Source organism: Salmo salar, chromosome 17 (genome assembly GCF_965601325.2).
Source record: "Salmo salar chromosome 17, fSalSal1, whole genome shotgun sequence".
NCBI lineage: Eukaryota > Metazoa > Chordata > Actinopteri > Salmoniformes > Salmonidae > Salmo > Salmo salar.
In genome coordinates, this window is record NC_138307.1 from 23522936 (window position 1) to 23550000 (window position 27065).

Consider the following 27065-nt stretch of genomic DNA (forward strand, 5'->3'; position numbering starts at 1 on the left):
ACAGGCAAGGAGAGTTACCACTGGGATCTTTACTGTCTCTCCCTCTGGGACCCAGATACCCTGAAATACACAGGCAAGGAGAGATACCACTGTGATATTTACTGTCTCTCCCTCTGGGACCCAGATACCCTGAAATACACAGGCAAGGAGAGATACCACTGGTAAACACACACTCCTATGGTCATATCGACACACTTTGACACACTGAAAGGAGACACATAAACCCTTCCCACAATCTCAGAGAATAGAAGCAATGTCCGAAATAATGAGAAAAGACAGACACTCACAAACATACACAGTATTACACAAAGTCACACTGTCATCCGTCATATCAGGACAGAACCAGGCGGAATAATGAAAGGCAAAATAATGAAAGGCAAATGAATGAAAGGCACACTCACAAACAGAGGCACAATCAACCGTACCTTGTGGACTGTGCCGAAGGCTCCTGAGCCGAGGATCTTAACCCTCTTGAGCTCTGTCTCTTTGAGGATGCGAAGCTGGGCCTGGTTGGGGGCCGTACCGCTAGGGGTCAGGGGCTCCACCAACTGGAACACACACACATCCCCACACACACACACACACACACACACACACACACACACACACACACACACACACACACACACACACACACACACACACACACACACACACACACACACACATACAAACGCACACACACACCGGGAGGCACACACACACCAACACACACACACACACACACACACACACACACACACACATGGTCAATACCTCCATCAGCCGAACAATCAATACTTATCTTAATGAGCCAATCAGCCTATCAGGGCCCTTCATATAGGTTTATCACCGACATAATCAACCAGCTCAGCATCGGTCATCAAACACCATAATGAGACCATATATCTGTCGGTCAGTGCGTGTGTGTGTTCATGTGTTCGTGTGTATGTGTGTGTGTCTCTATGTTCCTGTGTGTCTCTATGTTCCTGTGTGTCTCTATGTTCCTGTGTGTCTCTATGTTCCTGTGTGTCTCTCTATGTTCCTGTGTGTCTCTATGTTCCTGTGTGTCTCTCTATGTTCCTGTGTGTCTCTATGTTCCTGTGTGTCTCTCTATGTTCCTGTGTGTCTCTATGCTCCTGTGTGTCTCTCTATGTTCCTGTGTGTCTCTCTATGTTCCTGTGTGTCTCTATGTTCCTGTGTGTCTCTATGTTCCTGTGTGTATCTCTATGTTCCTGTGTGTCTCTCTATGTTCCTGTGTGTCTCTATGTTCCTGTGTGTGTCTATGTTCCTGTGTGTCTCTATGTTCCTGTGTGTCTCTATGTTCCTGTGTGTCTCTCTATGTTCCTGTGTGTCTCTATGTTCCTGTGTGTCTCTCTATGTTCCTGTGTGTCTCTATGTTCCTGTGTGTCTCTCTATGTTCCTGTGTGTCTCTATGTTCCTGTGTGTCTCTCTATGCTCCTGTGTGTCTCTATGTTCCTGTGTGTATCTATGTTCCTGTGTGTCTCTATGTTCCTGTGTGTCTCTATGTTCCTGTGTGTCTCTATGTTCCTGTGTGTCTCTCTATGTTCCTGTGTGTCTCTATGTTCCTGTGTGTCTCTCTATGCTCCTGTGTGTGTCTCTATGTTCCTGTGTGTCTCTCTATGTTCCTGTGTGTCTCTATGTTCCTGTGTGTCTCTATGTTCCTGTGTGTCTCTCTATGCTCCTGTGTGTGTCTCTATGTTCCTGTGTGTCTCTCTATGTTCCTGTGTGTGTCTCTATGTTCCTGTGTGTCTCTATGTTCCTGTGTCTCTCTATGTTCCAGTGTGTCTCTATGTTCCTGTGTGTCTCTCTATGTTCCTGTGTCGTCTCTATGTTCCTGTGTGTCTCTATGTTCCTGTGTCTCTCTATGCTCCTGTGTGTGTCTCTATGTTCCTGTGTGTCTCTCTATGTTCCTGTGTGTCTCTATGTTCCTGTGTGTCTCTATGTTCCTGTGTGTGTCTCTATGTTCCTGTGTGTCTCTATGTTCCTGTGTGTCTCTCTATGCTCCTGTGTGTGTCTCTATGTTCCTGTGTGTCTCTCTATGTTCCTGTGTGTGTCTCTATGTTCCTGTGTGTGTCTCTATGTTCCTGTGTGTCTGTCTATGTTCCTGTGTGTCTCTATGTTCCTGTGTGTCTCTCTATGTTCCAGTGTGTCTCTATGTTCCTGTGTGTCTGTCTATGTTCCTGTGTGTCTCTATGTTCCTGTATGTCTCTCTATGTTCCTGTGTGTCTCTCTATGTTCCTGTGTGTCTCTATGTTCCTGTGTGTCTCTCTATGCTCCTGTGTGTGTCTCTATGTTCCTGTGTCTCTCTATGTTCCTGTGTGTCTGTCTATGTTCCTGTGTGTCTCTATGTTCCTGTGTGTCTCTATGTTCCTGTGTGTATCTCTATGTTCCTGTGTGTCTCTCTATGTTCCTGTGTGTCTCTATGTTCCTGTGTGTCTCTCTATGTTCCTGTGTGTCTCTATGTTCCTGTGTCTCTCTATGTTCCTGTGTGTCTCTCTATGCTCCTGTGTGTCTCTATGTTCCTGTGTGTCTCTATGTTCCTGTGTGTCTGTCTATGTTCCTGTGTGTCTCTATGTTCCAGTGTGTCTCTATGTCCCTGTGTGTCTCTATGTTCCTGTGTGTCTCTATGTTCCTGTGTGTCTCTCTATGTTCCTGTGTGTCTCTATGTTCCGGTGTGTCTCTATGTTCCTGTGTGTATCTATGTTCCTGTATGTCACTCTATGTTCCTGTGTGTCTCTATGTTCCTGTATGTCTCTCTATGTTCCTGTGTGTCTCTCTATGTTCCTGTGTGTCTCTATGTTCCTGTATGTCTCTCTATGTTCCTGTGTGTCTCTATGTTCCTGTGTGTCTCTATGTTCCTGTGTGTCTCTATGTTCCTGTGTCTCTCTATGTTCCTGTGTGTCTCTATGTTCCTGTGTGTGTCTCTATGTTCCTGTGTGTCTCTATGTTCCTGTGTGTCTCTATGTTCCTGTGTGTCTCTATGTTCCTGTGTGTCTCTCTATGCTCCTGTGTGTGTCTCTATGTTCCTGTGTGTCTCTATGTTCCTGTGTGTCTCTCTATGCTCCTGTGTGTGTCTCTATGTTCCTGTGTGTCTCTATGTTCCTGTGTGTCTCTATGTTCCTGTGTGTCTCTATGTTCCTGTGTGTCTCTATGTTCCTGTGTCTCTCTATGTTCCTGTGTGTCTCTATGTTCCTGTGTGTGTCTCTATGTTCCTGTGTGTCTCTATGTTCCTGTGTGTCTCTATGTTCCTGTGTGTCTCTATGTTCCTGTGTGTGTCTCTATGTTCCAGTTTGTCTCTCTATGTTCCTGTGTGTCTCGATGTTCCTGTGTGTCTCTATGTTCCTGTGTGTGTCTCTATGTTCCTGTGTGTCTCTCTATGTTCCTGTGTGTCTCTATGTTCCTGTGTGTCTCTATGTTCCTGTGTGTCTCTATGTTCCTGTGTGTCTCTCTATGTTCCTGTGTGTCTCTATGTTCCTGTGTGTCTCTATGTTCCTGTGTGTCTCTCTATGTTCCTGTGTGTCTCTATGTTCCTGTGTGTATCTATGTTCCTGTATGTCTCTATGTTCCTGTATGTCACTCTATGTTCCTGTGTGTCTCTATGTTCCTGTATGTCTCTCTATGTTCCTGTGTGTCTCTCTATGTTCCTGTGTGTCTCTATGTTCCTGTGTGTCTCTATGTTCCTGTGTGTCTCTCTATGTTCCTGTGTGTCTCTCTATGTTCCTGTGTGCTCTCTATGTTCCTGTGTGTCTCTCTATGTTCCTGTGTGTCTCTCTATGTTCCTGTGTGTCTCTATGTTCCTGTGTGTCTCTCTATGTTCCTGTGTGTCTCTATGTTCCTGTGTGTCTCTATGTTCCTGTGTGTCTCTATGTTCCTGTGTGTCTCTCTATGTTCCAGTGTGTCTCTATGTTCCTGTGTGTTCTCTATGTTCCTGTGTGTCTCTCTATGTTCCTGTGTGTCTCTATGTTCCTGTGTGTCTCTATGTTCCTGTGTGTCTCTCTATGTTCCTGTATGTCTCTCTATGTTCCTGTGTGTATCTCTATGTTCCTGTGTGTCTCTATGTTCCTGTGTGTCTCTCTATGTTCCTGTGTGTCTCTATGTTCCTGTGTGTATCTATGTTCCTGTATGTCACTCTATGTTCCTGTGTGTCTCTATGTTCCTGTATGTCTCTCTATGTTCCTGTGTGTCTCTCTATGTTCCTGTGTGTCTCTATGTTCCTGTATGTCTCTCTATGTTCCTGTGTGTCTCTCTATGTTCCTGTGTGTCTCTATGTTCCTGTGTGTCTCTCTATGTTCCTGTGTGTCTCTATGTTCCTGTGTGTCTCTATGTTCCTGTGTGTCTCTATGTTCCTGTGTGTCTCTCTATGTTCCAGTGTGTCTCTATGTTCCTGTGTGTCTCTATGTTCCTGTGTGTTTCTATGTTCCTGTGTGTCTCTATGTTCCTGTGTGTCTCTATGTTCCTGTGTGTCTCTCTATGTTCCTGTATGTCTCTCTATGTTCCTGTGTGTATCTCTATGTTCCTGTGTGTCTCTCTATGTTCCTGTGTGCTCTCTATGTTCCTGTGCTCTCTATGTTCCTGTGTGTCTCTCTATGTTCCTGTGTCTCTCTATGTTCCTGTGAGTCTCTCTATGTTCCTGTGTGTCTCTCTATGTTTCTGTGTGTCTCTCTATGTTCCTGTGTCTCTATGTTCCTGTGTCTCTCTATGTTCCTGTCTCTCTATGTTCCTGTGTGTCTCTCTATGTTCCTGTGTGTCTCTCTATGTTCCTGTGTGTCTCTATGTTCCTGTGTGTCTATCTATGTTCCTGTGTGTCTCTCTATGTTCCTGTGTCTCTATGTTCCTGTGTCTCTCTATGTTCCTGTGTGTCTCTATGTTCCTGTGTGTCTCTCTATGTTCCTTTGTGTCTCTCTATGTTCCTGTGTGTCTCTCTATGATCCTGTGTGACTCTATGTTCCTGTGTGTCTCTCTATGTTCCTGTGTGTCTCTCTATGTTCCTGTGTCTCTCTATGTTCCTGTGTGTCTCTCTATGTTCCTGTGTGTCTCTCTATGTTCCTGTGTGTCTCTCTATGTTCCTGTGTGTCTCTATGTTCCTGTGTGTCTCTCTATGTTCCTGTGTGTCTCTCTATGTTCCTGTGTCTCTATGTTCCTGTGTGTCTCTCTATGTTCCTGTGTGTCTCTCTATGTTCCTGTTTGTCTCTATTTTCCTGTGTGTCTCTCTATGTTCCTGTGTGTCTCTCTATGTTCCTGTGTGTATCTCTATGTTCCTGTGTGTCTCTATGTTCCTGTGTGTGTCTCTATGTTCCTGTGTGTGTCTCTATGTTCCTGTGTGTCTCTATGTTCCTGTGTGTCTCTATGTTCCTGTGTGTGTCTCTATGTTCCTGTGTGTGTCTCTATGTTCCTGTGATCTCTATGTTCCTGTGTGTCTCTCTATGTTCCTGTGTGTCTCTCTATGTTCCTGTTTGTCTCTATGTTTCCTGTGTGTCTCTCTATGTTCCTGTGTGTCTCTCTATGTTCCTGTGTGTCTCTCTATGTTTCTGTGTGTCTCTCTATGTTTCTGTGTGTCTCTCTATGTTTCTGTGTGTCTCTCAATGTTCCTGTCTCTCTATGTTCCTGTGTGTCTCTCTACGTTCCTGTGTGTCTCTCTATGTTCCTGTGTGTCTCTCTATGTTCCTGTCTCTCTATGTTCCTGTGTGTCTCTATGTTCCTGTGTGTCTCTATGTTCCTGTGTGTCTCTCTATGTTCCTTTGTGTCTCTATGTTTCTGTGTGTCTCTCTATGTTCCTGTGTGTCTCTCTATGTTCCTGTGTGTCTCTCTATGTTCCTGTGTGTCTCTCTATGTTCCTGTGTGTCTCTCTATGTTCCTGTGTGTCTCTATGTTCCTGTGTCTCTATGTTCCTGTGTGTCTCTCTATGTTCCTGTGTCTCAATGTTCCTGTGTGTCTCTCTATGTTCCTGTCTCTCTATGTTCCTGTGTGTCTCTCTATGTTCCTGTGTGTCTCTATGTTCCTGTGTGTCTCTCTATGTTCCTGTGTGTCTCTCTATGTTCCTGTGTGTCTCTATGTTCCTGTGTGTATCTCTATGTTCCTGTGTGTCTCTATGTTCCTGTGTGTGTCTCTATGTTACTGTGTGTGTCTCTATGTTCCTGTGTGTCTCTATGTTCCTGTGTGTCTCTATGTTCCTGTGTGTGTCTCTATGTTCCTGTGTGTGTCTCTATGTTCCTGTGCTCTCTATGTTCCTGTGTGTCTCTCTATGTTCCTGTGTATCTCTCTATGTTCCTGTGTGTCTCTCTATGTTCCTGTGTGTCTCTCTATGTTCCGTGTGTCTCTATGTTCCTGTGTGTCTCTCTATGTTCCTGTGTGTCTCTATGTTCCTGTGTGTCTCTCTATGTTCCTGTGTGTATCTCTATGTTCCTGTGTGTCTCTATGTTCCTGTGTATCTCTCTATGTTCCTGTGTCTCTCTATGTTCCTGTGTCTCTATGTTCCTGTGTGTCTCTCTATGTTCCTGTGTATCTCTCTATGTTCCTGTGTGTCTCTCTATGTTCCTGTGTGTCTCTCTATGTTCCTGTCTCTCAATGTTCCTTTGTATCTCTCTATGTTCCTGTGTGTCTCTCTATGTTCCTGTGTGTCTCTCTATGTTCCTGTGTGTCTCTCTATGTTCCTGTGTGTCTCTATGTTCCTGTATGTCTCTCTATGTTCCTGTGTCTCTCTATCTTCCTGTGTGTCTTTCTATGTTCCTGTGTGTCTCTATGTTCCTGTGTGTCTCTATGTTCCTGTGTGTCTCTCTATGTTCCTGTATGCTCTCTATGTTCCTGTGTCTCTCTATCTTCCTGTGTGTCTCTCTATGTTCCTGTGTGTCTCTATGTTCCTGTGTGTCCCTCTATGTTCCTGTATGTCTCTCTATGTTCCTGTGTGTCTCTATGTTCCTGTCTCTCTATGTTCCTGTGTGTCTCTCTATGTTCCTGTGTGTCTCTCTATGTTCCTGTGTGTCTCTATGTTCCTGTGTGTCTCTATGTTCCTGTGTGTCTCTCTATGTTCCTGTGTGTCTCTCTATGTTCCTGTGTCGTCTCTATGTTCCTGTGTGTCTCTATGTTCCTGTGTGTCTCTCTATGTTCCTGTGTGTCTCTATGTTCCTGTGTGTCTCTATGTTCCTGTGTGTCTCTCTATGTTCCTGTGTGTCTCTATGTTCCTGTGTGTCTCTATGTTCCTGTGTGTCTCTCTATGTTCCTGTGTGTCTCTCTATGTTCCTGTGTGTCTCTCTATGTTCCTGTGTGTCTCTCTATGTTCCTGTGTGTCTCTCTATGTTCCTGTGTGTCTCTCTATGTTCCTTGTGTCTCTATGTTCCTGTGTGTCTCTATGTTCCTGTGTCTCTCTATGTTCCTGTGTGTCTCTATGGTCCTGTGTGTCTCTCTATGTTCCTGTGTGTCTCTCTATGTTCCTGTCTCTCTATGTTCCTGTGTGTCTCTCTATGTTCCTGTGTGTCTCTCTATGTTCCTGTGTGTCTCTCTATGTTCCTGTGTCTCTATGTTTCTGTGTATCTCTCTATGTTCCTGTGTGTCTCTCTATGTTCCTGTGTGTCTCTCTATGTTCCTGTGTGTCTCTCTATGTTCCTGTGTCTCTCTATGTTCCTGTGTGTCTCTCTATGTTCCTGTGTGTCTCTCTATGTTCCTGTGTGTCTCTCTATGTTCCTGTGTGTCTCTATGTTCCTGTGTCTCTCTATGTTCCTGTGTCTCTCTATGTTCCTGTGTGTCTCTCTATGTTCCTGTGTGTATCTCTATGTTCCTGTGTGTCTCTCTATGTTCCTGTGTGTCTCTCTATGTTCCTGTGTGTCTCTCTATGTTCCTGTGTGTCTCTATGTTCCTGTGTGTCTCTCTGTTCCTGTATGTCTCTCTATGTTCCTGTGTGTCTCTCTATGTTCCTGTGTGTCTCTCTATGTTCCTGTGTGTCTCTATGTTCCTGTGTGTCTCTTATGTTCCTGTGTGTCTCTCTATGTTCCTGTGTCTCTCTATGTTCCTGTGTGTCTTCTATGTTCCTGTGTGTCTCTATGTTCCTGTGTGTCTCTATGTTCCTGTGTGTCTCTCTATGTTCCTGTGTGTCTCTCTATGTTCCTGTGTCTCTCTATGTTCCTGTGTGTCTCTCTATGTTCCTGTGTGTCTCTATGTTCCTGTGTGTCCTCTATGTTCCTGTGTGTCTCTCTATGTTCCTGTGTGTCTCTATGTTCCTGTGTCTCTCTATGTTCCTGTGTGTCTCTCTATGTTCCTGTGTGTCTCTCTATGTTCCTGTGTGTCTCTATGTTCCTGTGTGTCTCTATGTTCCTGTGTGTCTCTCTATGTTCCTGTGTGTCTCTCTATGTTCCTGTGTGCTCTCTATGTTCCTGTGTCGTCTCTATGTTCCTGTGTGTCTCTCTATGTTCCTGTGTGTCTCTATGTTCCTGTGTGTCTCTATGTTCCTGTGTGTCTCTCTATGTTCCTGTGTGTCTCTATGTTCCTGTGTGTCTCTATGTTCCTGTGTGTCTCTATGTTCCTGTGTGTCTCTCTATGTTCCTGTGTGTCTCTCTATGTTCCGTGTGTCTCTCTATGTTCCTGTGTGTCTCTCTATGTTCCTGTGTGTCTCTCTATGTTCCTGTGTGTCTCTCTATGTTCCTGTGTCTCTATGTTCCTGTGTGTCTCTATGTTCCTGTGTGTCTCTATGTTCCTGTGTGTCCTCTATGTTCCTGTGTGTCTCTCTATGTTCCTGTGTGTCTCTCTATGTTCCTGTGTCTCTCTATGTTCCTGTGTGTCTCTCTATGTTCCTGTGTGTCTCTCTATGTTCCTGTGTGTCTCTATGTTCCTGTGTGTCTCTATGTTCCTGTGTCTCTCTATGTTCCTGTGTGTCTCTCTATGTTCCTGTGTGTCTCTATGTTCCTGTGTGTCTCTCTATGTTCCTGTGTGTCTCTCTATGTTCCTGTGTCTCTATGTTCCTGTGTCTCTCTATGTTCCTGTGTGTCTCTATGTTCCTGTGTGTCTCTATGTTCCTGTGTGCTCTCTATGTTCCTGTGTGTCTCTCTATGTTCCTGTGTGTCTCTATGTTCCTGTGTCTCTCTATGTTCCTGTGTCTCTCTATGTTCCTGTGTGTCTCTCTATGTTCCTGTGTGTCTCTCTATGTTCCTGTGTGTCTCTCTATGTTCCTGTGTGTCTCTCTATGTTCCTGTGTGTCTCTCTATGTTCCTGTGTGTCTCTATGTTCCTGTGTGTCTCTATGTTCCTGTGTTCTCTATGTTCCTGTGTGTCTCTCTATGTTCCTGTGTCTCTATGTTCCTGTGTGTCTCTCTATGTTCCTGTCTCTCTATGTTCCTGTGTGTGTCTCTATGTTCCTGTGTCTCTATGTTCCTGTGTGTCTCTCTATGTTCCTGTGTGTCTCTCTATGTTCCTGTGTGTATCTCTATGTTCCTGTGTGTCTCTATGTTCCTGTGTGTGTCTCTATGTTCCTGTGTGTGTCTCTATGTTCCTGTGTGTCTCTATGTTCCTGTGTGTCTCTATGTTCCTGTGTGTGTCTCTATGTTCCTGTGTGTGTCTCTATGTTCCTGAATCTCTATGTTCCTGTGTGTCTCTCTATGTTCCTGTGTGTCTCTATGTTCCTGTCTCTCTATGTTCCTGTGTCTCTCTATGTTCCTGTGTGTCTCTCTATGTTCCTGTGTGTCTCTCTATGTTCCTGTGTGTCTCTCTATGTTTCCTGTGTGTCTCTCTATGTTTCTGTGTGTCTCTCATGTTCCTGTCTCTCTATGTTCCTGTGTGTCTCTCTATGTTCCTGTCTCTCTATGTTCCTGTGTGTCTCTATGTTCCTGTGTGTCCTCTATGTTCCTGTGTGTCTCTCTATGTTCCTGTGTGTCTCTCTATGTTCCTGTGTCTCTATGTTCCTGTGTCTCTATGTTCCTGTGTGTCTCTCTATGTTCCTGTCTCTCTATGTTCCTGTGTGTCTCTCTATGTTCCTGTGTGTCTCTCTATGTTCCTGTCTCTCTATGTTCCTGTGTGTCTCTATGTTCCTGTGTGTCTCTATGTTCCTGTGTGTCTCTATGTTCCTGTGTGTCTCTATGTTCCTGTGTCTCTCTATGTTCCTGTGTGTCTCTCTATGTTCCTGTGTGTCTCTCTATGTTCCTGTGTGTCTCTATGTTCCTGTGTGTCTCTCAATGTTCCTGTGTCTCTATGTTCCTGTGTCTCTATGTTCCTGTGTGTCTCTCTATGTTCCTGTGTCTCTCTATGTTCCTGTGTGTCTCTCTATGTTCCTGTGTGTCTCTCTATGTTCCTGTGTGTCTCTATGTTCCTGTGTGTCTCTATGTTCCTGTGTGTCTCTATGTTCCTGTGTGTCTCTCTATGTTCCTGTGTGTCTCTCTATGTTCCTGTGTGTCTCTCTATGTTCCTGTGTGTCTCTATGTTCCCGTCTCTCTATGTTCCTGTGTCTCTATGTTCCTGTGTCTCTCTATGTTCCTGTGTGTCTCTCTATGTTCCTGTGTCTCTATGTTCCTGTGTCTCTATGTTCCTGTGTGTCTCTCTATGTTCCTGTCTCTCTATGTTCCTGTGAGTCTCTCTATGTTCCTGTGTGTCTCTCTATGTTCCTGTGTGTCTCTCTATGTTCCTTGTGTCTCTATGTTCCTGTGTCTCTCTATGTTCCTGTCTCTCTATGTTCCTGTGTGTCTCTCTATGTTCCTGTGTGTCTCTCTATGTTCCTGTGTGTCTCTATGTTCCTGTGTGTCTATCTATGTTCCTGTGTGTCTCTCTATGTTCCTGTGTCTCTATGTTCCTGTGTCTCTCTATGTTCCTGTGTGTCTCTATGTTCCTGTGTGTCTCTCTATGTTCCTTTGTGTCTCTCTATGTTCCTGTGTGTCTCTCTATGATCCTGTGTGACCTCTATGTTCCTGTGTGTCTCTCTATGTTCCTGTGTGTCTCTCTATGTTCCTGTGTCTCTCTATGTTCCTGTGTGTCTCTCTATGTTCCTGTGTGTCTCTCTATGTTCCTGTGTGTCTCTCTATGTTCCTGTGTGTCTCTATGTTCCTGTGTGTCTCTCTATGTTCCTGTGTGTCTCTCTATGTTCCTGTGTCTCTATGTTCCTGTGTGTCTCTCTATGTTCCTGTGTGTCTCTCTATGTTCCTGTTTGTCTCTATTTTCCTGTGTGTCTCTCTATGTTCCTGTGTGTCTCTCTATGTTCCTGTGTGTATCTCTATGTTCCTGTGTGTCTCTATGTTCCTGTGTGTGTCTCTATGTTCCTGTGTGTCTCTCTATGTTCCTGTGTGTCTCTATGTTCCTGTGTGTCTCTATGTTCCTGTGTGTGTCTCTATGTTCCTGTGTGTGTCTCTATGTTCCTGTATCTCTATGTTCCTGTGTGTCTCTCTATGTTCCTGTGTGTCTCTCTATGTTCCTGTGTGTCTCTATGTTCCTGTCTCTCTATGTTCCTGTGTCTCTCTATGTTCCTGTGTGTCTCTCTATGTTCCTGTGTGTCTCTCTATGTTTCTGTGTGTCTCTCTATGTTTCTGTGTGTCTCTCTATGTTTCTGTGTGTCTCTCAATGTTCCTGTCTCTCTATGTTCCTGTGTGTCTCTCTACGTTCCTGTGTGTCTCTCTATGTTCCTGTGTGTCTCTCTATGTTCCTGTGTGTCTCTCTATGTTCCTGTCTCTCTATGTTCCTGTGTGTCTCTATGTTCCTGTGTGTCTCTATGTTCCTGTGTGTCTCTCTATGTTCCTGTGTGTCTCTCTATGTTCCTGTGTCTCTATGTTCCTGTGTCTCTATGTCCTGTGTGTCTCTCTATGTTCCTATCTCTCTATGTTCCTGTGTGTCTCTCTATGTTCCTGGTGTCTCTCTATGTTCCTGTCTCTCTATGTTCCTCTGTGTCTCTCTATGTTCCTGAGTGTCTCTCTATGTTCCTGTGTGTCTCTCTATGTTCCTGTGTGTCTCTCTATGTTCCTGTCTCTCTATGTTCCTCTGTGTGTCTCTATGTTCCTGTGTGTCTCTATGTTCCTGTGTGTCTCTATGTTCCTGTGTGTCTCTATGTTCCTGTGTCTCTCTATGTTCCTGTGTCTCTCTATGTTCCTGTGTGTCTCTCTATGTTCCTGTGTGTCTCTATGTTCCTGTGTGTCTCTCAATGTTCCTGTATCTCTATGTTCCTGTGTCTCTCTATGTTCCTGTGTGTCTCTATGTTCCTGTGTGTCTCTCTATGTTCCTTTGTGTCTCTCTATGTTCCTGTGTGTCTCTATGTTCCTGTGTGTCTCTCTATGTTCCTGTGTGTCTCTCTATGTTCCTGTGTCTCTATGTTCCTGTGTGTCTCTCTATGTTCCTGTGTGTCTCTCTATGTTCCTGTTTGTCTCTATTTTCCTGTGTGTCTCTCTATGTTCCTGTGTGTCTCTCTATGTTCCTGTGTGTCTCTATGTTCTTGTGTCTCTATGTTCCTGTCTGTCTCTCTATGTTCCTGTGTCTCTATGTTCCTGTGTGTCTCTCTATGTTCCTGTCTCTCTATGTTCCTCTGTGTCTCTCTATGTTCCTGTGTGTCTCTCTATGTTCCTGTGTGTCTCTCTATGTTCCTGTGTGTCTCTCTATGTTCCTTTGTGTCTCTATGTTTCTGTGTGTCTCTCTATGTTCCTGTGTGTCTCTCTATGTTCCTGTGTGTCTCTCTATGTTCCTGTGTGTCTCTCTATGTTCCTGTGTGTCTCTCTATGTTCCTGTGTGTCTCTATGTTCCTGTGTCTCTATGTTCCTGTGTGTCTCTCTATGTTCCTGTGTCTCAATGTTCCTGTGTGTCTCTCTATGTTCCTGTCTCTCTATGTTCCTGTGTGTGTCTCTATGTTCCTGTGTCTCTATGTTCCTGTGTGTCTCTCTATGTTCCTGTGTGTCTCTCTATGTTCCTGTGTGTATCTCTATGTTCCTGTGTGTCTCTATGTTCCTGTGTGTGTCTCTATGTTATGTGTGTGTCTCTATGTTCCTGTGTGTCTCTATGTTCCTGTGTGTCTCTATGTTCCTGTGTGTGTCTCTATGTTCCTGTGTGTGTCTCTATGTTCCTGTGTCTCTATGTTCCTGTGTGTCTCTCTATGTTCCTGTGTATCTCTCTATGTTCCTGTGTGTCTCTCTATGTTCCTGTGTGTCTCTCTATGTTCCTGTGTCTCTATGTTCCTGTGTGTCTCTCTATGTTCCTGTGTCTCTATGTTCCTGTGTGTCTCTCTATGTTCCTGTGTGTATCTCTATGTTCCTGTGTGTCTCTCTATGTTCCTGTGTGTATCTCTATGTTCCTGTGTGTCTCTATGTTCCTGTGTGTCTCTATGTTCCTGTGTGACTCTTTCTGTTCCTGTATGTCTCTCTATGTTCCTGTGTGTCTCTCTATGTTCCTGTGTGTCTCTCTCTGTTTCTGTGTGTCTCTATGTTCCTGTGTGTCTCTATGTTCCTGTATGTCTCTCTATGTTCCTGTGTCTCTCTATCTTCCTGTGTGTCTTTCTATGTTCCTGTGTGTCTCTCTATGTTCCTGTATGTCTCTCTATGTTCCTGTGTGTCTCTATGTTCCTGTCTCTCTATGTTCCTGTGTCTCTCTCTATGTTCCTGTGTGTCTCTCTATGTTCCTGTGTGTCTCTATGTTCCTGTGTGTCTCTATGTTCCTGTGTGTCTCTCTATGTTCCTGTGTGTCTCTCTATGTTCCTTTGTGTCTCTATGTTTCTGTGTGTCTCTATGTTCCTGTGTGTCTCTCTATGTTCCTTTGTGTCTCTATATTCCTGTGTGTCTCTATGTTCCTGTGTGACTCTATGTTCCTGTGTGTCTCTATGTTCCTGTGTGTCTCTATGTTCCTGTGTGTCTCTCTATGTTCCTTTGTGTCTCTATGTTCCTGTGTGTCTCTATGTTCCTGTGTGTCTCTATGTTCCTGTGTGTCTCTCTATGTTCCTGTGTGTCTCTCTATGTTCCTGTCTCTCTATGTTCCTGTGTGTCTCTCTATGTTCCTGTGTGTCTCTCTATGTTCCTGTGTGTCTCTATGTTCCTGTGTCTCTCTATGTTCCTGTGTGTCTCTATGTTCCTGTGTGTCTCTATGTTCCTGTGTGTCTCTATGTTCCTGTGTCTCTCTATGTTCCTGTGTGTCTCTATGTTCCTGTGTGTCTCTCTATGTTCCTGTGTGTCTCTCTATGTTCCTGTCTCTCTATGTTCCTGTGTGTCTCTCTATGTTCCTGTGTGTCTCTCTATGTTCCTGTGTGTCTCTCTATGTTCCTGTGTCTCTATGTTCCTGTGTGTCTCTATGTTCCTGTGTCTCTCTATGTTCCTGTGTGTCTCTCTATGTTCCTTTGTGTCTCTATGTTCCTGCGTGTCTCTCTATGTTCCTGTGTGTCTCTCTATGTTTCTGTGTCTCTATGTTCCTGTGTCTCTCTATGTTCCTGTGTGTCTCTATGTTCCTGTGTGTCTCTATGTTCCTGTGTGACTCTCTATGTTCCTGTGTGTCTCTCTATGTTCCTGTGTGTCTCTATGTTACTGTGTCTCTCTATGTTCCTGTGTCTCTATGTTTCTGTGTGTCTCTCTATGTTCCTGTGTGTCTCTCTATGTTCCTGTGTGTCTCTCTATGTTCCTGTGTCTCAATGTTCCTGTGTGTCTCTCTATGTTCCTGTCTCTCTATGTTCCTGTGTGTGTCTCTATGTTCCTGTGTCTCTATGTTCCTGTGTGTCTCTCTATGTTCCTGTATGTCTCTCTATGTTCCTGTGTGTCTCTATGTTCCTGTGTGTGTCTCTATGTTCCTGTGTGTCTCTATGTTCCTGTGTGTGTCTCTATGTTCCTGTGTGTGTCTCTATGTTCCTGTATCTCTATGTTCCTGTGTGTCTCTCTATGTTCCTGTGTGTCTCTCTATGTTCCTGTGTGTCTCTCTATGTTCCTGTGTGTCACTCTATGTTCCTGTGTCTCTATGTTCCTGTGTGTCTCTCTATGTTCCTTTGTCTCTATGTTCCTGTGTGTCTCTCTATGTTCCTGTGTGTCTCTATGTTCCTGTGTCTCTATGTTCCTGTGTGTCTCTCAATGTTCCTGTGTCTCAATGTTCCTGTGTGTCTCTCTATGTTCCTGTCTCTCTATGTTCCTGTGTGTCTCTCTATGTTTCTGTGTGTCTCTCTATGTTTCTGTGTGTCTCTCTACGTTCCTGTGTGTCTCAATGTTCCTGTCTCTCTATGTTCCTGTGTGTCTCTCTACGTTCCTGTGTGTCTCTCTATGTTCCTGTGTGTCTCTATGTTCCTGTGTGTCTCTCTATGTTCCTGTCTCTCTATGTTCCTGTGTGTCTCTATGTTCCTGTGTGTCTCTATGTTCCTGTGTGTCTCTCTATGTTCCTGTGTGTCTCTCTATGTTCCTGTGTGTCTCTATGTTCCTGTGTCTCTCTATGTTCCTGTGTGTCTCTCTATGTTCCTGTCTCTCTATGTTCCTGTGTGTCTCTCTATGTTCCTGTGTGTCTCTATGTTCCTGTGTGTCTCTCTATGTTCCTGTGTGTCTCTCTATGTTCCTGTGTGTCTCTATGTTCTTGTGTCTCTATGTTCCTGTCTGTCTCTCTATGTTCCTGTGTCTCTATGTTCCTGTGTGTCTCTCTATGTTCCTGTCTCTCTATGTTCCTCTGTGTCTCTCTATGTTCCTGTGTGTCTCTCTATGTTCCTGTGTGTCTCTCTATGTTCCTGTGTGTCTCTCTATGTTCCTTTGTGTCTCTATGTTTCTGTGTGTCTCTCTATGTTCCTGTGTGTCTCTCTATGTTCCTGTGTGTCTCTCTATGTTCCTGTGTGTCTCTCTATGTTCCTGTGTGTCTCTATGTTCCTGTGTCTCTATGTTCCTGTGTGTCTCTATGTTCCTGTGTCTCTATGTTCCTGTGTGTCTCTCTATGTTCCTGTGTCTCAATGTTCCTGTGTGTCTCTCTATGTTCCTGTCTCTCTATGTTCCTGTGTGTGTCTCTATGTTCCTGTGTCTCTATGTTCCTGTGTGTCTCTCTATGTTCCTGTGTGTCTCTCTATGTTCCTGTGTGTATCTCTATGTTCCTGTGTGTCTCTATGTTCCTGTGTGTATCTCTATGTTCCTGTGTGTCTCTATGTTCCTGTGTGTGTCTCTATGTTATGTGTGTGTCTCTATGTTCCTGTGTGTCTCTATGTTCCTGTGTGTCTCTATGTTCCTGTGTGTGTCTCTATGTTCCTGTGTGTGTCTCTATGTTCCTGTGTCTCTATGTTCCTGTGTCTCTCTATGTTCCTGTGTGTCTCTCTATGTTCCTGTCTCTCTATGTTCCTGTGTGTCTCTCTATGTTCCTGTGTGTCTCTCTATGTTCCTGTGTGTATCTCTATGTTCCTGTGTGTCTCTATGTTCCTGTGTGTATCTCTATGTTCCTGTGTGTCTCTATGTTCCTGTGTGTGTCTCTATGTTATGTGTGTGTCTCTATGTTCCTGTGTGTCTCTATGTTCCTGTGTGTCTCTATGTTCCTGTGTGTGTCTCTATGTTCCTGTGTGTGTCTCTATGTTCCTGTGTCTCTATGTTCCTGTGTCTCTCTATGTTCCTGTGTGTCTCTCTATGTTCCTGTCTCTCTATGTTCCTGTGTGTCTCTCTATGTTCCTGTGTGTCTCTCTATGTTCCTGTGTGTCTCTCTATGTTCCTGTTTGTCTCTATTTTCCTGTGTGTCTCTCTATGTTCCTGTGTGTCTCTCTATGTTCCTGTGTGTCTCTATGTTCTTGTGTCTCTATGTTCCTGTCTGTCTCTCTATGTTCCTGTGTCTCTATGTTCCGGTGTGTCTCTCTATGTTCCTGTCTCTCTATGTTCCTCTGTGTCTCTCTATGTTCCTGTGTGTCTCTCTCTATGTTCCTGTGTGTCTCTCTATGTTCCTGTGTGTCTCTCTATGTTCCTTTGTGTCTCTATGTTTCTGTGTGTCTCTCTATGTTCCTGTGTGTCTCTCTATGTTCCTGTGTGTCTCTCTATGTTCCTGTGTGTCTCTCTATGTTCCTGTGTGTCTCTCTATGTTCCTGTGTGTCTCTATGTTCCTGTGTCTCTATGTTCCTGTGTGTCTCTCTATGTTCCTGTGTCTCAATGTTCCTGTGTGTCTCTCTATGTTCCTGTCTCTCTATGTTCCTGTGTGTGTCTCTACGTTCCTGTGTCGCTATGTTCCTGTGTGTCTCTCTATGTTCCTGTGTGTCTCTCTATGTTCCTGTGTGTATCTCTATGTTCCTGTGTGTCTCTATGTTCCTGTGTGTATCTCTATGTTCCTGTGTGTCTCTATGTTCCTGTGTGTCTCTCTATGTTCCTGTGTGTCTCTCTATGTTCCTTTGTGTCTCTATGTTTCTGTGCGTCTCTATGTTCCTGTGTGTCTCTCTATGTTCCTTTGTGTCTCTATGTTCCTGTGTGTCTCTATGTTCCTGTGTGTCTCTCTATGTTACTTTGTGTCTCTATGTTCCTGTGTGTCTCTATGTTCCTGTGTGTCTCTATGTTCCTGTGTGTCTCTCTATGTTTCTGTGTGTCTCCATGTTCCTGTGTGTCTCTATGTTCCTGTGTGTCTCTCTATGTTCCTTTGTGTCTCTCTATGTTCCTGTGTGTCTCTCTATGTTCCTGTATGTCTCTCTGTTTCTGTGTGTCTCTCTATGTTCCTGTGTGTCTCTATGTTCCTGTGTCTCTCTATGTTCCTGTGTGTGTCTCTATGTTCCTGTGTGTGTCTCTATCTTCCTGTGTGTCTCTCTATGTTCCTGTGTCTCTATGTTCCTGTGTGTATCTCTATGTTCCTGTGTGTCTCTCTATGTTCCTGTGTCTCTATGTTCCTGTGTGTCTCTATGTTCCTGTGTGTCTCTCTATGTTCCTGTGTGTCTCTCTATGTTCCTGTGTGTCTCTATGTTCCTGTGTGTCTCTCTATGTTCCTGTGTGTCTCTCTATGTTCCTGTGTGTCTCTCTATGTTCCTGTGTGTCTCTATCTTCCTGTGTGTCTCTCTATGTTCCTGTGTGTCTCTATGTTCCTGTGTGTCTCTCTATGTTCCTGTGTGTCTCTCTATGTTCCTGTGTGTCTCTATGTTCCTGTGTGTCTCTCTATGTTCCTGTCTGTCTCTCTATGTTCCTGTGTGTCTCTCTATGTTCCTGTGTGTCTCTCTATGTTCCTGTGTCTCTCTATGTTCCTGTGTGTCTCTATGTTCCTGTGTGTATCTCTATGTTCCTGTGTGACTCTTTCTGTTCCTGTATGTCTCTCTATCTTCCTGTGTGTGTCTCTATCTTCCTGTGTGTGTCTCTATGTTCCTGTGTGTCTCTCTATGTTCCTGTGTCTCTATGTTCCTGTGTCTCTATGTTTCTGTGTGTCTCTATATGTTCCTGTGTGTCTCTCTATGTTCCTGTGTGTCTCTATGTTCCTGTGTGTCTCTCTATGTTCCTGTGTGTCTCTCTATGTTCCTGTGTGTCTCTCTATGTTCCTGTGTGTCTCTATGTTCCTGTGTGTCTCTCTATGTTCCTGTGTGTCTCTCTATGTTCCTGTGTGTCTCTATGTTCCTGTGTGTCTCTATGTTCCTGTGTGTCTCTCTATGTTCCTGTGTGTCTCTCTATGTTCCTGTGTGTCTCTCTATGTTTCTGTGTGTCTCTATGTTCCTGTGTGTCTCTATCTTCCTGTGTGTCTCTCTATGTTCCTGTGTGTGTCTCTATGTTCCTGTGTGTCTCTCTATGTTCCTGTGTGTCTCTCTATGTTCCTGTGTGTCTCTATGTTCCTGTGTGTCTCTATGTTCCTGTGTGTGTCTCTATGTTCCTGTGTGTCTCTCTATGTTCCTGTGTCTCTATGTTCCTGTGTGTCTCTCTATGTTCCTGTGTGTCTATGTTCCTGTGTGTCTCTCTATGTTCCTGTGTGTCTCTCTATGTTCCTGTGTGTCTCTCTATGTTCCTGTGTGTCTCTATGTTCCTGTGTGTGTCTCTCTATGTTCCTATGTGTGTCTCTCTATGTTCCTGTGTGTCTCTCTATGTTCCTGTGTGTCTCTATGTTCCTGTGTGTCTCTCTATGTTCCTGTGTCTCTCTATCTTCCTGTGTGTCTATATGTTCCTGTGTGTCTCTCTGTTTCTGTGTGTGTCTCTCTGTTCCTGTGTGTCTCTATGTTCCTGTGTCTCTCTATGTTCCTGTGTCTCTCTATGTTCCTGTGTGTCTCTATGTTCCTGTGTGTCTCTATGTTCCTGTGTGTCTCTCTATGTTCCTGTGTGTCTCTATGTTCCTGTGTGTCTCTCTATGTTCCTGTGTGTCTCTCTATGTTCCTGTGTGTCTCTCTATGTTCCTGTGTCTCTATGTTCCTGTGTCTCTCTATGTTCCTGTGTGTCTCTCTATGTTCCTGTGTGTCTCTATGTTCCTGTGTCTCTCTATGTTCCTGTGTCTCTCTATGTTCCTGTGTGTCTCTATGTTCCTGTGTGTCTCTATGTTCCTGTGTGTCTCTCTATGTTCCTGTGTGTCTCTATGTTCCTGTGTGTCTCTCTATGTTCCTGTGTGTCTCTCTATGTTCCTGTGTGTCTCTCTATGTTCCTGTGTCTCTATGTTCCAGTGTCTCTCTATGTTCCTGTGTGTCTCTCTATGTTTCTGTGTGTCTCTATGTTCCTGTGTGTCTCTCTATGTTTCTGTGTGTCTCTCTATGTTCCTGTGTCTCTCTATGTTCCTGTGTGTCTCTCTATGTTTCTGTGTGTCTCTCTATGTTCCTGTGTGTCTCTCTATGTTCCTGTGTCTCTCTATGTTCCTGTGTGTCTCTATGTTCCTGTCTCTCTATGTTCCTGTGTGTCTCTATGTTCCTGTGTGTCTCTATGTTCCTGTGTGTCTCTATGTTCCTGTCTCTCTATGTTCCTGTGTGTCTCTCTATGTTCCTGTGTGTCTCTATGTTCCTGTGTCTCTCTATCTTCCTGTGTGTCTATATGTTCCTGTGTGTCTCTCTGTTTCTGTGTGTGTCTCTCTGTTCCTGTGTGTCTCTATGTTCCTGTGTCTCTCTATGTTCCTGTGTCTCTCTATGTTCCTGTTTGTCTCTCTATGTTCCTGTTTGTCTCTCTATGTTCCTGTGTGTCTCTCTATGTTCCTGTGTGTCTCTATGTTCCTGTGTCTCTCTATGTTCCTGTGTCTCTCTATGTTCCTGTGTGTCTCTCTATGTTCCTGTGTGTCTCTCTATGTTCCTGTGTCTCTATGTTCCTGTGTGTCTCTCTATGTTTCTGTGTGTCTCTCTATGTTCCTGTGTGTCTCTATGTTCCTGTGTGTCTCTATGTTCCTGTGTGTCTCTATGTTCCTGTGTCTCTCTATGTTCCTGTGTCTCTCTATGTTCCTGTTTGTCTCTCTATGTTCCTGTGTGTCTCTCTATGTTCCTGTGTGTCTCTCTATGTTCCTGTGTGTCTCTCTATGTTCCTGTGTGTCTCTCTATGTTCCTGTGTGTCTCTCTATGTTCCTGTGTGTCTCTCTATGTTCCTGTGTCTCTATGTTCCTGTGTGTCTCTCTATGTTCCTGTGTCTCTCTATGTTCCTGTTTGTCTCTCTATGTTCCTGTGTGTCTCTCTATGTTCCTGTGTGTCTCTATGTTCCTGTGTGTCTCTCTATGTTCCTGTCTCTCTATGTTCCTGTGTGTCTCTATGTTCCTGTGTGTCTCTCTATGTTCCTGTGTGTCTCTCTATGTTCCTGTGTGTCTCTATGTTCCTGTGTCTCTCTATGTTCCTGTGTCTCTCTATGTTCCTGTGTGTATCTCTATGTTCCCGTGTCTCTATGTTCCTGTGTGTCTCTATGTTCCTGTGTGTCTCTATGTTCCTGTGTCTCTATGTTTCTGTGTGTCTCTATGTTCCTGTGTGTCTCTATGTTCCTGTCTCTCTATGTTCCTGTGTGTCTCTCTATGTTTCTGTGTGTCTCTCAATGTTCCTGTCTCTCAATGTTCCTTTGTATCTCTCTATGTTCCTGTGTGTCTCTCTATGTTCCTGTGTGTCTCTCTATGTTCCTGTCTGTCTCTCTATGTTCCTGTGTGTCTCTATGTTCCTGTGTCTCTCTATGTTCCTGTGTCTCTCTATGTTCCTGTGTGTCTCTCTATGTTCCTGTGTGTATCTCTATGTTCCTGTGTGTCTCTCTATGTTCCTGTGTGTATCTCTATGTTCCTGTGTGTCTCTATGTTCCTGTGTGTCTCTATGTTCCTGTGTGACTCTTTCTGTTCCTGTATGTCTCTCTATGTTCCTGTGTGTCTCTCTATGTTCCTGTGTGTCTCTCTCTGTTTCTGTGTGTCTCTATGTTCCTGTGTGTCTCTATGTTCCTGTATGTCTCTCTTGGTTCCTCTGTCTCTCTATCTTCCTGTGTGTCTTTCTATGTTCCTGTGTGTCTCTATGTTCCTGTGTGTCTCTATGTTCATGTGTGTCTCTCTATGTTCCTGTATGTCTCTCTATGTTCCTGTGTCTCTCTATCTTCCTGTGTGTCTCTCTATGTTCCTGTGTGTCTCTATGTTCCTGTGTGTCTCTCTATGTTCCTGTATGTCTCTCTATGTTCCTGTGTGTCTCTATGTTCCTGTCTCTCTATGTTCCTGTGTGTCTCTCTATGTTCCTGTGTGTCTCTCTATGTTCCTGTGTGTCTCTATGTTCCTGTGTGTCTCTATGTTCCTGTGTGTCTCTCTATGTTCCTGTGTGTCTCTCTATGTTCCTTTGTGTCTCTATGTTTCTGTGTGTCTCTATGTTCCTGTGTGTCTCTCTATGTTCCTTTGTGTCTCTATGTTCCTGTGTGTCTCTATGTTCCTGTGTGTCTCTCTATGTTCCTTTGTGTCTCTATGTTCCTGTGTGTCTCTATGTTCCTGTGTGTCTCTATGTTCCTGTGTGTCTCTCTATGTTTCTGTGTGTCTCTATGTTCCTGTGTGTCTCTATGTTCCTGTGTGTCTCTCTATGTTCCTTTGTGTCTCTATGTTCCTGTGTGTCTCTATGTTCCTGTGTGTCTCTCTATGTTCCTGTGTGTCTCTCTATGTTCCTGTGTGTCTCTCTATGTTCCTGTGTGTCTCTATGTTCCTGTGTCTCTCTATGTTCCTGTGTCTCTCTATGTTCCTGTGTGTATCTCTATGTTCCCGTGTCTCTATGTTCCTGTGTGTCTCTATGTTCCTGTGTGTCTCTATGTTCCTGTGTCTCTATGTTTCTGTGTGTCTCTATGTTCCTGTGTGTCTCTCTATGTTCCTGTCTCTCTATGTTCCTGTGTGTCTCTCTATGTTTCTGTGTGTCTCTCAATGTTCCTGTCTCTCAATGTTCCTTTGTATCTCTCTATGTTCCTGTGTGTCTCTCTATGTTCCTGTGTGTCTCTCTATGTTCCTGTCTGTCTCTCTATGTTCCTGTGTGTCTCTATGTTCCTGTGTCTCTCTATGTTCCTGTGTCTCTCTATGTTCCTGTGTGTCTCTCTATGTTCCTGTGTGTATCTCTATGTTCCTGTGTGTCTCTCTATGTTCCTGTGTGACTCTTTCTGTTCCTGTATGTCTCTCTATGTTCCTGTGTGTCTCTCTATGTTCCTGTGTGTCTCTCTCTGTTTCTGTGTGTCTCTATGTTCCTGTGTGTCTCTATGTTCCTGTATGTCTCTCTATGTTCCTGTGTCTCTATGTTCCTGTGTGTATCTCTATGTTCCTGTATGTCTCTCTTGGTTCCTGTGTCTCTCTATCTTCCTGTGTGTCTTTCTATGTTCCTGTGTGTCTCTATGTTCCTGTGTGTCTCTATGTTCATGTGTGTCTCTCTATGTTCCTGTATGTCTCTCTATGTTCCTGTGTCTCTCTATCTTCCTGTGTGTCTCTCTATGTTCCTGTGTGTCTCTATGTTCCTGTGTGTCTCTCTATGTTCCTGTATGTCTCTCTATGTTCCTGTGTGTCTCTATGTTCCTGTCTCTCTATGTTCCTGTGTGTCTCTCTATGTTCCTGTGTGTCTCTCTATGTTCCTGTGTGTCTCTATGTTCCTGTGTGTCTCTATGTTCCTGTGTGTCTCTCTATGTTCCTGTGTGTCTCTCTATGTTTCTGTGTGTCTCTATGTTCCTGTGTGTCTCTCTATGTTCCTTTGTGTCTCTATGTTCCTGTGTGTCTCTATGTTCCTGTGTGTCTCTCTATGTTCCTTTGTGTCTCTATGTTCCTGTGTGTCTCTATGTTCCTGTGTGTCTCTATGTTCCTGTGTGTCTCTCTATGTTTCTGTGTGTCTCTATGTTCCTGTGTGTCTCTATGTTCCTGTGTGTCTCTCTATGTTCCTTTGTGTCTCTATGTTCCTGTGTGTCTCTATGTTCCTGTGTGTCTCTCTATGTTCCTGTGTGTCTCTCTATGTTCCTGTGTGTCTCTCTATGTTCCTGTGTGTCTCTCTATGTTCCTGTGTGTCTCTATGTTCCTGTGTGTCTCTCTATGTTCCTGTGTGTCTCTCTATGTTCCTGTGTGTCTCTCTATGTTCCTGTGTGTCTCTCTATGTTCCTGTGTCTCTCTATGTTCCTGTGTGTCTCTATGTTCCTGTTGGTATCTCTATGTTCCTGTGTGACTCTTTCTGTTCCTGTATGTCTCTCTATCTTCCTGTGTGTGTCTCTATCTTCCTGTGTGTGTCTCTATGTTCCTGTGTGTCTCTCTATGTTCCTGTGTGTCTCTATGTTCCTGTGTCTCTCTATGTTCCTGTGTGTCTCTCTATGTTCCTGTGTGTCTCTCTATGTTCCTGTGTGTCTCTCTATGTTCCTGTGTGTGTCTCTATGTTCCTGTGTGTCTCTCTATGTTCCTGTGTGTCTCTATGTTCCTGTGTGTCTCTATGTTCCTGTGTGTCTCTCTATGTTCCTGTGTGTCTCTCTATGTTCCTGTGTGTCTCTCTATGTTTCTGTGTGTCTCTATGTTCCTGTGTGTCTCTATCTTCCTGTGTGTCTCTCTATGTTCCTGTGTGTGTCTCTATGTTCCTGTGTGTCTCTCTATGTTCCTGTGTGTCTCTCTATGTTCCTGTGTGTCTCTATGTTCCTGTGTGTCTCTATGTTCCTGTGTGTGTCTCTATGTTCCTGTGTGTCTCTCTATGTTCCTGTGTCTCTATGTTCCTGTGTGTCTCTCTATGTTTCTGTGTGTCTCTATGTTCCTGTGTGTCTCTCTATGTTCCTGTGTGTCTATGTTCCTGTGTGTCTCTCTATGTTCCTGTGTGTCTCTCTATGTTCCTGTGTGTCTCTCTATGTTCCTGTGTGTCTCTATGTTCCTGTGTGTGTCTCTCTATGTTCCTATGTGTGTCTCTCTATGTTCCTGTGTGTCTCTCTATGTTCCTGTGTGTCTCTATGTTCCTGTGTGTCTCTCTATGTTCCTGTGTCTCTCTATCTTCCTGTGTGTCTATATGTTCCTGTGTGTCTCTCTGTTTCTGTGTGTGTCTCTCTGTTCCTGTGTGTCTCTATGTTCCTGTGTCTCTCTATGTTCCTGTGTCTCTCTATGTTCTTGTGTGTCTCTATGTTCCTGTGTGTCTCTCTATGTTCCTGTGTCTCTATGTTCCTGTGTCTCTCTATGTTCCTGTGTGTCTCTCTATGTTCCTGTGTGTCTCTATGTTCCTGTGTCTCTCTATGTTCCTGTGTCTCTCTATGTTCCTGTGTGTCTCTATGTTCCTGTGTCTCTCTATGTTCCTGTGTCTCTCTATGTTCTTGTGTGTCTCTATGTTTCTGTGTGTCTCTCTATGTTCCTGTGTGTCTCTCTATGTTTCTGTGTGTCTCTATGTTCCTGTGTGTCTCTCTATGTTCCTGTGTGTCTCTCTATGTTTCTGTGTGTCTCTATGTTCCTGTGTGTCTCTATCTTCCTGTGTGTCTCTCTATGTTCCTGTGTGTCTCTCTATGTTCCTGTGTGTCTCTCTATGTTCCTGTGTGTCTCTCTATGTTCCTGTGTCTCTATGTTCCTGTGTGTCTCTCTATGTTCCTGTGTGTCTCTCTATGTTCCTGTGTCTCTATGTTTCTGTGTGTCTCTATGTTCCTGTGTGTCTCTCTATGTTCCTGTGTGTCTCTCTATGTTTCTGTGTGTCTCTATGTTCCTGTGTGTCTCTATCTTCCTGTGTGTCTCTCTATGTTCCTGTGTGTCTCTCTATGTTCCTGTGTGTCTCTCTATGTTCCTGTGTGTCTCTCTATGTTCCTGTCTCTCTATGTTCCTGTGTGTCTCTATCTTCCTGTGTGTCTCTCTATGTTCCTGTATGTCTCTCTATGTTCCTGTGTCTCTCTATGTTCCTGTGTCTCTCTATGTTCCTGTGTCTCTCTATGTTCCTGTGTGTCTCTCTATGTTCCTGTGTCTCTCTATGTTCCTGTGTGTCTCTATGTTCCTGTGTCTCTCTATGTTCCTGTCTCTCTAAGTTCCTGTGTGTCTCTATGTTCCTGTGTGTCTCTCTATGTTCCTGTGTGTCTCTCTATGTTCCTGTGTCTCTCTATGTTCCTGTGTGTCTCTATGTTCCTGTGTGTCTCTATGTTCCTGTGTCTCTCTATGTTCCTGTGTGTCTCTTTGTTCCTGTGTCTCTCTATGTTCCTGTGTCTCTCTATGTTCCTGTGTGTCTCTATGTTCCTGTGTCTCTCTCTGTTTCTGTGTGTCTCTCTAAGTTCCTGTGTCTCTCTATGTTCCTGTGTCTCTCTATGTTCCTGTGTGTCTCTATGTTCCTGTGTGTCTCTCTATGTTCCTGTGTGTCTCTATGTTCCTGTGTCTCTCTATGTTCCTGTGTGTCTCTATCTTCCTGTGTGTGTCTCTATGTTCCTGTGTGTCTCTCTATGTTCCTGTGTGTCTCTCTATGTTCCTGTGTGTCTCTATGTTCCTGTGTGTCTCTATGTTCCTGTGTCTCTATGTTCCTGTGTGTCTCTCTATGTTTCTGTGTGTCTCTATGTTCCTGTGTGTCTCTATGTTCCTGTGTGTCTCTCTATGTTCCTGTGTGTCTCTCTATGTTCCTGTGTGTCTCTCTATGTTCCTGTGTGTGTCTCTATGTTTCTGTGTGTCTCTCTATGTTCCTGTGTGTCTCTATGTTCCTGTGTGTGTCTCTCTATGTTCCTGTGTGTCTCTCTATGTTCCTGTGTCTCTATGTTCCTGTGTGTCTCTCTATGTTTCTGTGTGTCTCTATGTTCCTGTGTGTCTCTATCTTCCTGTGTGTCTCTCTATGTTCCTGTGTGTCTCTCTATGTTCCTGTGTGTCTCTCTATGTTCCTGTGTGTCTCTATGTTCCTGTGTGTGTCTCTCTATGTTCATGTGTGTGTCTCTCTATGTTCCTGTGTGTCTCTCTATGTTCCTGTGTGTCTCTATGTTCCTGTGTCTCTCTATCTTCCTGTGTGTCTATATGTTCCTGTGTGTCTCTCTGTTTCTGTGTGTGTCTCTCTGTTCCTGTGTGTCTCTATGTTCCTGTGTGTCTCTATGTTCCTGTGTCTCTCTATGTTCCTGTGTCTCTCTATGTTCCTGTGTGTCTCTCTATGTTCCTGTGTGTCTCTCTATGTTCCTGTGTCTCTAAGTTCCTGTGTGTCTCTCTATGTTTCTGTGTGTCTCTCTATGTTCCTGTGTGTCTCTATGTTCCTGTGTGTCTCTATGTTCCTGTGTGTCTCTATGTTCCTGTGTCTCTCTATGTTCCTGTGTCTCTCTATGTTCCTGTTTGTCTCTCTATGTTCCTGTGTGTCTCTCTATGTTCCTGTGTGTCTCTCTATGTTCCTGTGTGTCTCTCTATGTTCCTGTGTGTCTCTCTATGTTCCTGTGTCTCTATGTTCCTGTGTGTCTCTCTATGTTCCTGTGTCTCTCTATGTTCCTGTTTGTCTCTCTATGTTCCTGTGTGTCTCTCTATGTTCCTGTGTGTCTCTCTATGTTCCTGTGTGTCTCTATGTTCCTGTGTCTCTCTATGTTCCTGTGTCTCTCTATGTTCCTGTGTGTATCTCTATGTTCCCGTGTCTCTATGTTCCTGTGTGTCTCTATGTTCCTGTGTGTCTCTATGTTCCTGTGTCTCTATGTTTCTGTGTGTCTCTCTATGTTCCTGTGTGTCTCTCAATGTTCCTGTGTGTCTCTCTATGTTCCTGTGTGTCTCTCTATGTTTCTGTGTGTCTCTCAATGTTCCTGTCTCTCAATGTTCCTTTGTGTCTCTCTATGTTCCTGTGTGTCTCTCTATGTTCCTGTGTGTGTCTCTATGTTCCTGTGTGTCTCTATGTTCCTGTGTCTCTCTATGTTCCTGTGTCTCTCTATGTTC

General features: G+C 44.2%; 1 protein-coding gene across 1 annotated transcript in view; it reads right to left on the reverse strand.

Annotated features, from left to right (window-relative positions):
* The window catches only part of LOC106574937 (receptor tyrosine-protein kinase erbB-4), a 534764-nt gene that overhangs the window by 75699 nt on the left and 432000 nt on the right, over window positions 1–27065 (reverse strand). The window contains exon 18 of the mRNA XM_082963634.1: window positions 426–548. Within this exon, the coding sequence (XP_082819760.1) occupies window positions 426–548 (123 nt within the window). The remainder of the gene's footprint in view (window positions 1–425; window positions 549–27065) is intronic.